Below are 16,117 nucleotides of genomic sequence, written 5' to 3' on the forward strand. Positions count from 1 at the left end.
TTTACTTGTAGGATATCCGTTACGTTTACAACATATACCCAAATGACCGTCAGACCGGCACCCTGTTCGGCTTGTGAGTCAACGATGCATTGAGAAAAATCCATTTCCCTCTAAAGGACGTTATTACTTTATAAATTAATGTATAGGCAAAGGTCACCATGATGGTGGTATTCCACTACAATGTCCGAGGAATAAAACGAACATGGTCCACTGAGGCAGGCAGTGGTCTGACAGTATAGTGGGCTTCCCTATAGGAGAAAAAAAGTCCCGGACCGCCGATTGACCAGTTGTATCCATAGACATAGAAAGGTAGACCTCTGTTAAAAAAGTCCTTCGGCTCTGGGAAGTCTGTATCTCCACAGACATAGACGCGTCCTTCGGCTCTGGGGTGTCTGTATCTCCACAGGCACAGACATAGACGCGTCCTTCAGGCTCTGTGGTGTCTGTATCTCCACAGACATAGACGCGTCCTTCGGCTCTGGGGTGTCTGTATCTCCACAGACATAGACGCGTCCTTCAGGCTCTGTGGTGTCTGTATCTCCACAGGCACAGACATAGACGCGTCCTTCAGGCTCTGTGGTGTCTGTATCTCCACAGACATAGACGCGTCCTTCGGCTCTGGGGTGTCTGTATCTCCACAGACATAGACGCGTCCTTCGGCTCTGGGGTGTCTGTATCTCCACAGACATAGACATGTCCTTCGGCTCTGGGGTGTCTGTATCTCCACAGACATAGACGCGTCCTTCGGCTCTGGGATGTCTGTATCTCCACAGACATAGAAAGGTAGACGCCTCCTTCGGCTCCGGGGAGTCTGTACGTATCTCCAGGGAAGGCAAGCTTCCGCGACGCACACAGAAGCTTGCCAAGTTCGGTATAGGCCAATCGGAGGCAACGTAAACGTTTGTTTTTCTCATGGCAATAAATCTCCATCGGATTGAATCGATTAGTGCCGGAAAAGACACGCTGTGAACAACTGTCCCTGATGGACAGGCCGGTTGACCAATCCCTGATGGACAGGCCCTGATGGACAGGTCGGTTGACCAGTCATATCGGTAGACTGTCCAGACGTCCCTTCCTCCAAACGGACGGACTCAGAGACTCTGAACATTAGTTGTAATCCAGAGTAAAGGAAAGCCTCTTATTTACAGAAATGTCCTTGGCATTGCTCTCATCTCCTCCGTCCTCCTGTAACACAGAGAAGGGGAAAAAAAACACCAAATCACACCGTGTGTACGATGAATCTGCACACACCTCGTGAGCTTATAGATCTGCTATTTTCACATAATGTTTGTCTCCCCCCCCCCCCCCCCCCAGAAGGGTTCATGAAAACTTTAGTTATACTACCCTATATTCATTTGAAAATAGGCGATCTACGGTACAAGCACAATGTGTCGCGGTGCGACGCATTGTGAGCTCGTAGATCGGCTATTTTCAAAAGATTTTTAGACATTTGAACATTTTGAAATGAGACATTCTGCATAATGAGTGCATTTTCTTTTGGTAGACTACTTTAAGTACATTTACATTTTGATGCCAATACTTTTTCATTTTCCAGCCATTCAGTTGCAAAATAATAATAATATATTTTTATTTATTTTTAAATAATTTGGGGACCGCCCAAAATAATTTGTTGACCTCCCGAGGGGTCGCGAAACACGGGTTGAGAACCCCTGACTTAAGTAGTAATTTTTCGACCACTGCATGGGGGGGAGGGGGAGGGAGGGGGGTTGGATATACATTACCGTGGTCCCGACCGGTGGCATCACGGAGGGTTACCAAAGCTGCTGCTCGTCCGCTGAGATCTTTTCCGGTCGTTGGTCCGACGATATGATAACCGACGTGACAGAGAGAGGGAGGAAGGGGGAAAGGACACACGTTTTAGGTTTCATACGGGGCAGAAATTAGCACGTGCTAATGATAACGATACTTATTACTACGCTTTGATGAGTCCGTCAATATATACGGGCGGATGAAACGATGGCCACACACGCTAACACACTGAGACCCCATTCTACTAAACGTCTTCTACTGTAAAAAAAACGTAAGTGCGTGCTCAAACTTGTTCATGTCATGGACCACCCCGAAATGAGATGTGTTCGGCCACGGACCCCCATCTGAAAATATGGGGCCCTCCAGAAGGAAAGATTTGACTTGGAAAAAATGTTCCCTTTAAAAAATAAATACATTCAGAGATTGGCACACATTTCCAAAAACATAGACCTATATACAAGCTCACAACGCAGCACTCGGTGCCGCACGATGAGCTTGTAGATCCCCAAAGTATAAAAGAATGGTTTGAAGTGGTTCAAAGTCTGAAAAATGCCGCCGGTGCGTCTCCGGTCTCAACGGGCTAACGTTGAGAAACCAGAAGCAGCAGAATGTTCCTCTGTGAGGTGCCTCCGAGTCCCTGCATCGATCGGTCCTCTCGTGGCTCCAGGGCTCCTCCGGGCAGCAGCAGGTGTGGCGGTCGGTGTGGGCAGTCTAAATAATTAAGTACGTTGTTGGAAGGAAGATCGAGGAGGAAGCATGAGGAGTCAAAGTCTAGGGGTCGTCATAACGCTGCCCGGGCCACGGGCCACGGCCCGGCCCTGCCCTGCCCGGGCCGGGCCAGGCCTGGGGACGGACGGATACTTAACTACAGGTTTCACGTTTCCACGTTAAAAGCTAAAGTAATTGGAGTGAGTAATTTGCCAGTTTTTGGGTGCTCGCTCACACCGGCTGGAGAGAGAGCAGAGTGCTGAGGAGACACACACACACACACACACACACGCCAGGCTTGTCCCGAAACAAAACAGGCCCTCCTCTGGGGGCCGACCATTAGCAGGCCTTCGTTAATGGCCTGGGGAGAGAAATGGAAGGAGTTGGCGCTTCGACCTTGACTGAAGGTCTACATGGAGTGCAGAGCCCGGTACGGTAGGGATGGAGCTCGACGATAACCCATATCCCAAAAAAATCTGATAACAAGCTTATTGAGTACCCGTTATCAATAAGCTTTGGGCTTATCAAGCCTGTTATGGAGCATATATATAGCGGCCCATGACGTCATGTTTAAACAATCAAGACAAAAAAATAATAATAATAATCGTCCATGCTGCATGGCACAAACATGTCGGTCTAAAAGTGTAATGAAACAAAATGACGCTTTTGAAGTGACGGTATACATATAGTAGCCAGTGTACACTCGCCTGGGGCGTTGATATGAAAAGGGCTCTTGATACTACGGTATGTTAAAGTGTACCTTTGTGGTTTTGATCTTGTTCCCGGTGGCACAGCTCCAGCCTTTCAGATCAGGGAGAACTTTACACTCTTCACCGTCGAGGCACGGGTGCATCTGACACCACCACCGCTGTTCCACTATGGAGGCTGGGAGAGGAGAGGAGAGACACAGGGTTACACTATGGAGGCTGGGAGAGGAGAGGAGACACACAGGGTTACACTATGGAGGCTGGGAGAGGAGAGGAGACACACAGGGTTACACTATGGAGGCTGGGAGAGGAGAGGAGAGGAGAGGAGAGTTACACTATGAAGGCTGGGAGAGGAGAGGAGAGGAGAGGAGAGGAGACACAGGGTTACACTATGGAGGCTGGGAGAGGAGAGGAGACACACAGGGTTACACTATGGAGGCTGGGAGAGGAGAGGAGAGACACAGGGTTACACTATGGAGGAGAGGAGAGGAGAGGAGAGGAGAGGAGAGGAGAGGAGAGGAGAGGAGAGTTACACTATGAAGGCTGGGAGAGGAGAGGAGAGACACAGGGTTACACTATGGAGGAGAGGAGAGGAGAGTTACACTATGAAGGCTGGGAGAGGAGAGGAGAGGAGAGGAGAGGAGAGGAGAGGCAGTGTTACACTATGAAGGCTGGGAGAGGAGAGGAGAGGAGGGGAGGGGAGGGGAGGGGAGGGGAGGGGAGGGGAGGGGAGGGGAGAGGAGAGGAGAGGAGAGGAGAGGAGACGAGACACAGGGTTACACTATGGAGGCTGGGAGAGGAGAGGAGACACAGGGTTACACTATGGAGGCTGGGAGAGGAGAGGAGACACAGGGTTACACTATGGAGGCTGGGAGAGGAGAGGAGACACAGGGTTACACTATGGAGGCTGGGAGAGGAGAGGAGACACAGGGTTACACTATGGAGGCTGGGAGAGGAGAGGAGACAGTGTTACACTGTGGAGGAGAGGAGAGGAGAGGAGAGGAGAGGAGAGGAGAGGAGAGGAGAGGAGAGGAGAGGAGAGGAGAGGAGAGGAGAGGAGAGGAGAGGAGAGGAGAGACAGTGTTACACTATGGAGGCTGGGAGGGGGCAGCGCGGGTGGTGTGTATTGTAACGTACCATCCACACAGGAGGGGGCAGCGCAGGTGGTGTGTATTGTAACGTACCATCCACACAGGAGGGGGCAGCGCGGGTGTTGTGTATTGTAACGTACCATCCACACAGGAGGGGGCAGCGCGGGTGGTGTGTATTGTAACGTACCATCCACACAGGAGGGGGCAGCGCGGGTGGTGTGTATTGTAACGTACCATCCACACAGGAGGGGGCAGCGCGGGTGGTGTGTATTGTAACGTACCATCCACACAGGAGGGGGCAGCGCGGGTGGTGTGTATTGTAACGTACCATCCACACAGGAGGGGGCAGCGCGGGTGGTGTGTATTGTAACGTACCATCCACACAGGAGGGGGCAGCGCGGGTGGTGTGTATTGTAACGTACCATCCACACAGGAGGGGGCAGCGCGGGTGGTGTGTATTGTAACGTACCATCCACACAGGAGGGGGCAGCGCGGGTGGTGTGTATTGTAACGTACCATCCACACAGGAGGGGGCAGCGCGGGTGGTGTGTATTGTAACGTACCATCCACACAGGAGGGGGCAGCGCGGGTGGTTCCCGCCACCTGTCCCGGGAAGCAGGAACACTTGACGGTCTGCGAGCGCTCCTCGATCTTGTTCTTGTTGCAGCAGCGGTGCAGAGCCACCACCTCGCAGGTGCCCGTCATCACATGGTGCACTGAGAGGGGAAAAGTCGTATGATTGATTGATTCATTGATTGATTGACTGTAGATTTAGTCGACTAAAATCTTATGACATACACGGCCAAGCTACACCAGGCTTTTCTCGCGCGTTTACTCTAAACGCGCGGACCGTCCGTGCGTAAGCCAAATGCCCTGGCTACATCGATCTGTCAGACGCGCGGCAGGTTTGTGCGGGACCTTCCGGGAGGATATATAGATACGCGCGCATGGGGGCATACTCGCGTAATTTCTTTTAGAACCGATCCTATTTTTAGAGCACGCGTAGGATGGCCTGCGGTATCCGTGCGTCTGGTGTAGCTGGTATCATTGACATAATATTGGTCCTATCCAAACGCACTGTACGCGCGCAGTAAACGCGCGCAGTAAACGCATACGCACGCGCGCAAATTTCCCTGGTGTAGCTTGGCCGTCAGTCGACTAAAACTAGACTAACACTAAGTACATTTCCGGGTGACTAAAATGTGACTAAAAACTAAATGAAAACTATTCAAGAGACTATAATGACTAAAACTAAAATCTAAATGTGCTGCCAAAAACAGCACTGGTGCTGCATGGCGCTGCAGCATCGGGAGCTGATTTCCACACCACACACACTGTTGTTATTTAGAGACTGTGCTCCGTGCTCTTAATCGCACGTGGCATTTTCATGAGGTGTTCTTCTTGTGCCACTAGCCTGTTTATTGCCAGAGCAGTATAATTAACCCATTTAGGCCCGACGTCGAAATTTAAAAAATGTCTTCTAAATCCTGACAGTTTTCTGAAATAACGGTTCGATCCCTGTGGGCTCCCCCAGAGTTAGTGTCGAAGTCTCCTTGAGCAAGACTCTGAACCCCTGATTGCTCCCGATGTGCCTTGGTTGTTTGCATGGTTTCCTCCACCATCGGTGTGTGAATGTGTGTGCGAATGGGTGAATGTAATGCAGAATCTATGTGAAGTTGTGTGAATGGGTGAATGTAATGCACAGTCTATGTAAAGGTGTGTGAATGTGTGTGTGAATGGGTGAATGTAATGCACAATCTATGTAAAGGTGTGTGAATGGGTGAATGTAATGCACAATCTATGTAAAGGTGTGTGAATGTGTGTGAATGGGTGAATGTAATGCACAATCTATGTAAATGTGTGTGAATGGGTGAATGTAATGCACAATCTATGTAAAGTTGTGTGAATGGGTGAATGTAATGCACGATCTATGTAAGTGTGTGTGTGTGTGTGTGTGTGTGTGTGTGTGTGTGTGTTTGTGTGTGTGTGTGTGTGTGTGTGTGTGTGTGTGTGTGTGTGTGTGTGTGTGTGTGTGTGTGTGTGTGTGTGTGTGTGTGTGTGTGTGTGTGTGTGTGTGTGTGAGAGATCACACATTTAATGAAATGCTCCAACATCTCAGCACGGTTCCTTCACGTTAACACATATTGGAATTGGAGTCAAAACTCAGTATTGAAGCTTTTGCTTGGCATCCCCAAATAAAACTACACTTCCCAGAGTGCAACAGAAAAATGGCCGCTGCTCATTAAGAGCACCTGGAGACTTTAAAAGGACATTCCAACAATCAGAAAGCAGAGAGAGCGAGAGAGAGAGAGAGACTACTGACGCCACAAGTTATTTCAGGAGTTCAGCCCAAAGATTAGTCTCTCGTAGCCAGACAACTATTCCACAATCTCCGAATGCTGCAGTATATAAAGTCTGGACCGACAGCCCCCATGAGCTGAGTAAGGAAGCTGCCATTTCCGTTCACGAAAATATATTTTAAAATATCTTTAGAGCTTATTGTTTTCATTTCCTTTTCTGCTAAGCAACAAGCTATATATGCTGAGATGATTTCTATTTATATTAGGATAAATGTGCGCGACTGTAAAGACGAAATGGAAGTGGCGAGGAGGCTCCATTTCTGCTTTATTCCTTACGCATAACAGCTCAACTCCAAAGGACTAGAGTCGGACAACTCAAGATTTCCAACTATCCAACTTTTTATTTTCCATCTTTGTTGCTTCATTTTGTTGTTTGGCATTATTGTTATTGTTAAGCTTCTGTTTTCTGTCTTCAAAGGTTTACAACCTATACATGATTTATGAACCAACTAATCAACAAAATAATGAAAACAACAAAGTTGGATAGTTGTAAATCTTGTGTTGTATCTCTATTCTTTTAATAATAATAATAATAATAATGAGTTTTATCTCTATTCTTTTGGAGTTGAACAGGAAATTAACTTGACAGGAATGAAGCTGAACATTTTATTGTAGTCACTGTAAGTCAAGTTCATATACAGTTCTTCCTTTATTAAGTCATGTTAAAATGTTAAATGTGATATATTCATAGTCATTGACTGGCAATTGTATACGGCATAACCTTTGAAGAACACAACACAAATAAGGAGCTGGGACGGGGAGGGGGTGGAATTTATATTCTAACAGCCCCCCCCCCCCCCCGCCCGCTGTGCTGACTCCCCAAAACCAGAAATATAATTGTAAGAAAGACAAATGCGTAGCGCGCTGTCTGCAATATATGACACATCTACAGTATTGTGTGAGTATGGTGTTACCGGTATTTGTACTTTACTGGAGTATTTCCTGTTTCCAATATAATTTTACTTGCTCCCTACACTGGAGCTAAGAATCAATCATCAATAATATATAAAGTCAAACAAGAAATGATGCAGCGCGACACGTTGTGAGCTTGAAGATCTGCTATTTTGGTCCAAAAGTGCCCTCTCACGGGATTTCAGCCCCTGCCCCTCGAACACTCTGCACAGAAGTGGTCAGTGCCAGAGTGAGGTCTAGACAAAACACACTTAATCGATTAAAGTATGTTTTGTAATAATACTCGTAACCAAAGTAACTAAATAATTGTAAAAATATATAATAATAGTAACTAGTTGTAAGATGTCAAGTAAATGTAGTGGAGTAAAAGAACAATATTTGGATCTGATTTGCAGAATTGCAAACAGAAGTTTGCAGAATTACAGCACATTTCAAGCACAACTGAATCCAAAAAACCTTAACTGTGGACGACACCACAAAGCATATTACACTTGTTTACAATAGGGTCCACCATGTTCAATTCATCAGAAAGATATACAATATAGTGTAGAAGTACCAACGGTGGGTTTGTGCACAGGGAACAGGCCAACATTGGTTTTGTGGAAAACGTAGTACTCTAATTATGATGTTTACATATTATGTGGGTACGTTGTTGAGTAGAGCGTCGCAGTCCCGCCCCCTTTCATGACGACGGCAGGCCCAGGAAATAATTCCCAATGCATTTTCCCATTTCAAAAAGTATTTATTTAAAGACCTTTCAAGCCTCGTACAAAGCCAACTCGAGTTGTGATAATAAAATCATGAGAACAAACACAATATTTTGGACCAAACAAATAATTACAAAGAAGAAAAACAAGAAGAAAAGTGTTTCTGCCTTTCTTTCTAATTAGTGTTTGTTGTCATGATTTGTCACAACTCCAGTTGGCTTTGTACGAGAAATGTCTATGAGGAAAATTAACAGGGAATCATTCCCTGGGTAGGGGCCCAGGGAAGGGTACAATTCATGTACACATAATGTGTACATGAATTGTAATGTCTGGACATCTGGAAATGAACTGGTACATTGTGGAAACAACAGAGAAGATGTGGTCCGCACACAGGCTTTGCTCCAACAGCAACGGCCTTCATCAGGTGAAATTGTGGAAACAATTCATGTTTGGTATGGTCCAGTATGGGGGCTTATAGCATATTATATACCAAACATAAATTGATCACTTCTCCACTAACTTTAGTCAAAGTTTTAGTCGACTTCAACACTTGACCCATTCTGACCTGAGATCAGATTCATACGAGGTTTCCACTGGACACACACTGGTCTGATTAAAAGCACGCAAAGCAAGCACGTCATCGCAGTTGTCAGTTTGACATTCAACACATCGTGACCGTTTCCTTTTTCTTTTCTTCTTTTTTACAGAGTTGGTTCGGGCATCTGGTTATAGGATGTCTCTCGGGCGTCTCCCTAGGGAGGTCCTCGAGGCACGTCCCACTGGGAGGAGACCCCGGGGCAGACCGAGGATGAGATGGAGGTATTACATCGACTCACTGGCCTTGGAGTGTCTCGGGATCCCCCCCAGGAGGAAGTCACTATTAATGTTGCTCTGGAGGAGAGGGAAGGTCTGGAGCTCTCTGGTGGAGCTGTTGCCCCCGCGACCCGACTACGGATAAGCGGTCGAAGATGGATGTATGAAGACGGTCACAAGAAAAGGTAATTAATATTCTCTCCTGTATTCACACTGCGATGAAACGTTTAGAATTGGTCGGTGTAAATGCTGTGAACACATTTTCACCTCAAATCATATGATTTGTCATCCTTGGTATATAGCAGGGTTTTCCTCATGGCTTACAATGAGCCTTTGGGGGTGACTGAATATACTGAGCCTGCCACGGAGTAATCTAGGCGTTGGATATTGCTCTTGTCTTCATGGCTTTATGTATGTAAATTGTCTTGTTCTTTGTGTTATGTCAAAATGTGTGTATATGTGTTCTGCATACTTGGCTGCTTGGTCGCAAGACAAATTACAGTGTGAACTGATAATAAAGTACTATATCATATCATATCAGTTGTATTTCAAAGCAAGGCAATTCAGTGTGCTTTGCACAGAACACATCACGCTATAAGGAAACACTTCTGAAATCATAAAATGACATTAGGGTGCATAAAACAAAAGTATAGAGTGTACTAGGGCATATAGCAGTGGTGACAATTTTCTGGTTGCATCGATCCAGACCCCATTCAGTTTGTTTGGCAAAACAAATTGTATTTATTAAATATAGTATACCATATAATTATTATTATTTTCACAGAATCAAATGTTTTATTTATGGTCTTGATTCACCAATGCAGGATCCTCAGTGGCTCGATTCTATAGGCTTAAAATATTTGATTGAAATTGAAATATATTTTTTGGGAAATCTCTATCAGAAGAACGAATGGGGTCTGGGTCGATGGAACCAGAAAATGGCTGCCTGTACATGTCCTGTACACAGTAAACAGTACCTTGCCATGTGTGTATAATATTGATGGTTAAATAAAGAGGGCATGATGCAGAATCCCAGATGATGATGATATGGCTCTGTGCTCTGTCTCCTCCCGTGCATCGAGGACCTCCCTAGGGAGACGCCCGAGAGGCATCCTAACCAGATGCCCGAACCACCTCAGCTGGCTCCTTTCCATGCGAAGGAGCAGTGCTTCTACTCCGAGTCTCTCTCATGTGACTGAACTTCTCACCCTATCTCTATAAGGGAGATGCCAGCCACCCGTCGAAGAAAATTCATTTCGGCCGGGGCTTGTATTCTTTCAGTCATGACCCCACACTTCATGACCATAGGTGAGAGTAGGAACACTTCATGACCATAGGTGAGAGTAGGAACACTTCATGACCATAGGTGAGAGTAGGAACACTTCATGACCATAGGTGAGAGTAGGAACACTTCATGACCATAGGTGATAGTAGGAACACTTCATGACCATAGGTGAGAGTAGGAACACTTCATGACCATAGGTGAGAGTAGGAACACTTCATGACCATAGGTGAGAGTAGGAACACTTCATGACCATAGGTGAGAGTAGGAACACTTCATGACCATAGGTGAGAGTAGGAACGCAGATTGCTCGGTAGACGGAGAGCTTTGCCTTCTGGCTCAACTCTCTTTTCGTCACAACAGTGCGGTACAGCGACTGCAATGAATATATGTATACTGTATGTATGTATAATGTGAAATACAGCAAGAAGTAGGGTATGTATACCCCGTCTGAAGCAGCTGCATGGACACATGCTGTGACACATGCTGTGACGCATTAATCAGACCAGTGTGTGTCCAGTGGAAACCTCGTATGAATCTGATCTCAGGTCAGAATGGGTTAACTGAACGGGGAAGTGCCTCTTTTATCACAACACAGGAAATCAAATGAGGCGCGTCGACGCCCACGCAGTCGTCAAAGGGAAGGAAAAGCGTTGCTTTTGATGATTTAAAAAAAGAACGCGGCTGCCTTTTCCACAGATGTAAATCAGTTATAGAAGTGATGTGGGCTGATCTGCAAATCTATTTCCACACTTTTCCAAAGGCGTGCAGTACAGTACAGTACAGTACAGTACAGTACAGAAAGAATATTTAGATTTTCTCAATCGTCGATGTGTGTTCCGCAGGGTTTCATTTCGTCCCCTGAATGATAATGTTTTTTTTTTTTTTTACGGCAACAGGGGGGGAAATTAGGGCTATACTGAATGAATTAATGAATGTGTGTGTGAGATTATTCCGATCATCCAGCCCAGGCTGCCCAAAACATTGAGCGAGAATCACTGCCAATCAAAAGGCGTGCACACGTCAAAGCCCCCCCCCCCCCCCACCCCATATCCCTGGCGTGTAATTGGTGGACGACACACGGACCGCTGTGTTTTCTCATGTCTCTCATATATGTCCGTCCTGTTCCTGTGTGCGCCCGCGAGACCAACCCATGTACACTACCAATTACCTGAGGCAGGCAGGCAGGCACGCACGCACGCAGGCACGCACACGCTCTTGTAATGTTGCTGAGTTGCCATAATTGATCTCCCCCGGCCCTGACAACACTCGTAATGAGACGCAGGGAGCGGCGCTTTGACTTCTATAAATTTGCCTCAAAATAGCAGCTTCAAACCAATCCCACATACTGTACTGTACTGTAACTCTGTGAACGTGATCCCGTGGAGCAGAATGTGTGTCATCCATCCATCCATCCATCTTCAACCGCTTATCCATAGTCGGGTCGCGGAGGCAACAGCTCCACCAGAGAGCTCCCAGACTTCCCTCTCCTCCAGAGCAACATTAGTGACTTCCTCCTGGGGGATCCCGAGGCGTTCCAAGGCCAGTGAGTCGATGTGTTTCCTCCATCTCATCCTTGGTCTGCCCCGGGATCTCCTCCCAGTGGGACGTGCCTCGAGGACCTCCCTGGGGCATCCTAACCATATGTGACCAGATTTGACTGAGAGCTTGCTATCGCGCAAAAATGAGTTTATAGCACAGGCAGACTATTCACATACTAGAGCATGTCTGAAACAAATATCAGAGCTTAAATCGACATGTAAATATGAAATAAATGCCCAAACATGTAGCTATAGGTGTAATGTTAGAGACCACAGAAGTGAACCTTTCAAGCCTGTTTTCTCAACTCGCTGTTTTCTGCAAGACATATACTCTATAAGCCATATCTCCAAAACTGGTGGGTCAAACTGAACAACCAATATGTCAATTTGAAGCTATGATTCCCTGCTTTCATATGACATGAATAAACGAAAATTCAAAAAAATCCAATGGCAGTCTCTCAGTCAAAGGATGGGGTGGTGTGCCGGTGGTGTCACCTCTGCCTTGCGTTGGTGTGGGCATTATTTTAGATGGTGTAAGGATGGTGTAAGGATCGGTGTGCGGGTGGTGCTCACCTCTGCCTTGCGTCGGTACGGACATCTCCCAGAGAGTGAGCAGACACACCATCAGAAGTAGAGCCCCTGTGCTTCTGTTCTGTGTGAATGGTTCTCTCATCCTGCATCAGGGGAACAAACACAAAGACCTCCACAGTCAGACAATAACGCAGTGTTGTTGTTTTTGGCGGCACATTTCTATTTTAGTTTTAGTCGACTAAATCTACTGTTGATTTAGTCGACTAAAATGTATTTTAGTCGGGGCCTCGACCCCCCCCTCTGACTTGGTCTTAACCTGGACTGGCTTTAGGTGGGCTCGACTACAACACTATGCTCCTCCACCTTTGTGCTGGGCGCTTACTATTGACACACACACACGCACACACTACACAAAACCATCTGGCACGGCGGCCTGTTATCCTCTTGACAGGAAATGATCCGATTTCAAACGAGATGCTACGGCGCGCTACAGTGTAATTACTGGCAGGGGTGAAGGTATCGGATGGCATAAGCAGACCCTGTTACACGCTTCATTTACGCCTCGTCCCACGACTCCCACCGCCCACCTCCCTCCCTCCTTCCTATCCACTCCGTCCCACCGCCCGCCTCCCTCCATCCTATCCGCCTCGCTCCGTCCCATCTGAGCCACGGACCACCATTTGATGACATTTAGCCTCTCAGACCCATTTGAGCCACGGACCACCATTTGATGACATTTAGCCTCTCAGACCCATCTGAGCCACAGACCACCATTTGATGACATTTAGCCTCTCAGACCCATCTGAGTCACGGACCACTATTTGATGACATTTAGCATCTCAGACCCATCTGAGTCACGGACCACCATTTGATGACATTTAGCCTCTCAGACCCATTTGAGCCACGGACCACCATTTGATGACATTTAGCCTCTCAGACCCATTTGAGCCATGCACGGATGTCCTCTCAACCCGAAAGGAAAGAATATTTAGTTGTCGTTGGATAATAATCTGTCCCCATTTCCATGTTGTATTGATGTTGGTACCATTAGGAGAGAACATCAAAATAACAATTATTACATTCTCACCTCATCTAATCTAGGAATGCAAAAAACGCAAGCAGCATATAAACAAGTGTCTGACTATAAATTCACAAAACGTGTGTGTGTGTGTGTGTGTGTGTGTGTGTGTGTGTGTGTGTGTGTGTGTGTGTGTGTGTGTGTGTGTGTGTGTGTGTGTGTGTGTGTGTGTGTGTGTGTGTGTGTGTGTGTGTGTGTGTGTGTGTGTGTGCGCACGCAGGGAGAACTCACAAAGTGATTTTACATAAAAACAGAAATAGAAACACAGCAGAAACATTCAAATAAAAAATAACAAGAACACAATCTGTGCAATTAATGTTTAATTAACTCATTTCACACCTGGAGGGGAAAATCAAAGGCATTCCACACACGTTGCTGGTTTAAAGGGATAGTTCAGATTTTGTCGTATGAAATACTTTCCATTAATATGGGGTTATTAAATTTAATCCGAGGTTATTGAATCCATTAAATCGGAGCGCCCGGCAATTTATAGCAGCGGAGCACATTGATTTGATATCAATAACCTCCGTCTTTTTGATCAATCTCCGTCTTGAGAACTGAGCGTTACTAATTGAAAAGGCGGAGAACTTCGTCCTGTGCACTCGGGGTGTTAATCGACTGCCCGAGTCCCGTGCTCTGGTTTTGGTGAATATCAAGTAGTTTTGGTCATTTTGTGGGGGGCACTGGGGCTACGCATTAAAAGTAAATGAATCCTCAAAACTAACGTCATTTGTATTGTTGACCTATTTCTAAAATATTAGTGCAACTTTCGTTCAACTTTGACCCCTCTATCACTATGTTTTGGGCGTAGTGATATGGACACAAAAAAATAATTCAGTGTGATAGAGAAATCGCTTATTTTCATAGTTCCATTTCTGCTAAGCAGCGAGCTATAATTATGCTTAGATGATTTCAATTTATTTTAGGATAAATTCGCGTCGACTGTAAAGACGAAACAGTGGGGAGGAGGATCCACTTCCGCTTTATATTTTACTCATGATAGAACTTCCGTTGCTCCAGACTGTATGACGGAAGCATTTATATGTTACTCATGATCAGAGCTTCCGTTGCTCCAGACTGTATGACGGAAGCATTTATATGTTACTCATGATCAGAGCTTCCGTTGCTCCAGACTGTATGACGGAAGCATTTATATTTTACTCATGATCAGAGCTTCCGTTGCTCCAGACTGTATGACGGAAGCATTTATATTTTACTCATGATCAGAGCTTCCGTTGCTCCAGACTGTACGACAGAAGCATTTGGAAATTGCGAGAGGCAAGTAAAGTAAAGCCAGACATGGACTATTCTGTCAGTCAGGACAGAGTGATTGACTCGTCTGATGTGCGGTGGGTGACAGCTGTCAGTCAGAACAGAGTGATTGACTCGTCTGACGTGCGTTGGGTGACTGCCCTCCACACTCTTCTATCTAACAGCATGAGGGTCTAGAGCTCTACGGTGTTGTTAGCTAAGCTGTTGCGCCGCAGTGCGTCTACATATATGGTGCGCTTCTTTCCCTGGGTTGACTCCCATAGAGTCAGCTTGCCTCTAGTTCTGGGTGCCTGACGCAGTGCCCTGCCAGCCTCTAGTTCTGGGTGTCTGACCCAGTGCCCTGCCAGTCTCTAGTTCTGGGTGTCTAACCCAGTGCCCTGCCAGCCTCTAGTTCTGGGTGTCTGACCCAGTGCCCTGCCAGTCTCTAGTTCTGGGTGTCTGACCCAGTGCCCTGCCAGCCTCTAGTTCTGGGTGCCTGACGCAGTGCCCTGCCAGCCTATAGTTCTGGGTGCCTGACGCAGTGCCCTGCCAGCCTCTAGTTCTGGGTGCCTGACGAAGTTTATGTTTATGTTAATTTATTTTATATGGACATAACAATTGCATTGCTCATTGCACAGTTGTACAGATTGTAGCTGTAGATTGTTTACAGATCCTTACAGATCTTCCTCCTAGTATAATCATTAAGGAGGGGCCCGGACAGGAGACAACCCACAGAGCCTAGTCCCTCCATGTGCCAGAAGTGTACCTCCCAGCCCTGGCAGAGTTGTTCTGGAGTGCCCCTGGTTTTTCCCTAATGGGACTGATTGAGGGTAGCTACTAGGACATAAGTCGGGACTTGATCACTCCCGGCTGGGTCGCCTGAGTGAGGGGTATGATGTTGCGAGACCCAAAACCCTGTTGACCTCAGGATACATCACTGAGGATACGTCCCAGGTGCATCCATGCGATGTTTTTTGTTATTATTAATCATAGTACCTGTCCTGAGTGACTCTCTTCTCCTTTTGGAAACAGATCACGTTCCGTTGCCAGTACTGTATATGCTCTGCACTTTGAAACACTTTCAAAATGCAAATTAAAACATTTATTTGAGAATAATAGATTCCCCCTCACCCCATCTCTCTAGTTTTCATAGACGTGTGCTGTGCTCAGATTTGTCTGGGGTATTGGGCTTTTTTTGTTGTCCCTTTGTTATGAGTTGGCAGTGTTTTCCAGCGTACCGTGCGAGCCTTGGTGTATATCATTGGATTTTCCATCGATAAATACAAAGTAAATTTGTTTCAAATTGAATAGATAGCCTGATGAAGGCTGCATAGGCCGAAACGTTGCTGTTTCCCTGAAAATAAAA

General features: G+C 46.4%; 1 protein-coding gene across 1 annotated transcript in view; it reads right to left on the bottom strand.

Moving 5' to 3' along the window:
* Positions 1-1,107: 1,107 nt before the first annotated feature.
* The window catches only part of LOC310879786 (chemokine-like protein TAFA-2), a gene marked incomplete at its 3' end in the record, with an annotated part of 35,555 nt that continues 20,545 nt past the window's right edge, over positions 1,108-16,117 (bottom strand). Inside the window, exons 2-5 of the mRNA XM_083794616.1 lie at positions 12,387-12,565; positions 4,840-4,992; positions 3,239-3,363; positions 1,108-1,185 (exon numbers count right to left, since the gene is read on the bottom strand). Of these exons, the coding sequence (XP_083650742.1) occupies positions 1,108-1,185; positions 3,239-3,363; positions 4,840-4,992; positions 12,387-12,564 (534 nt within the window). The 5' untranslated portion in view covers position 12,565. The remainder of the gene's footprint in view (positions 1,186-3,238; positions 3,364-4,839; positions 4,993-12,386; positions 12,566-16,117) is intronic.

This window comes from Protomyctophum parallelum (genome assembly GCF_964188405.1).
Source record: "Protomyctophum parallelum genome assembly, chromosome: 22".
Classification (NCBI taxonomy): Eukaryota; Metazoa; Chordata; class Actinopteri; order Myctophiformes; family Myctophidae; genus Protomyctophum; species Protomyctophum parallelum.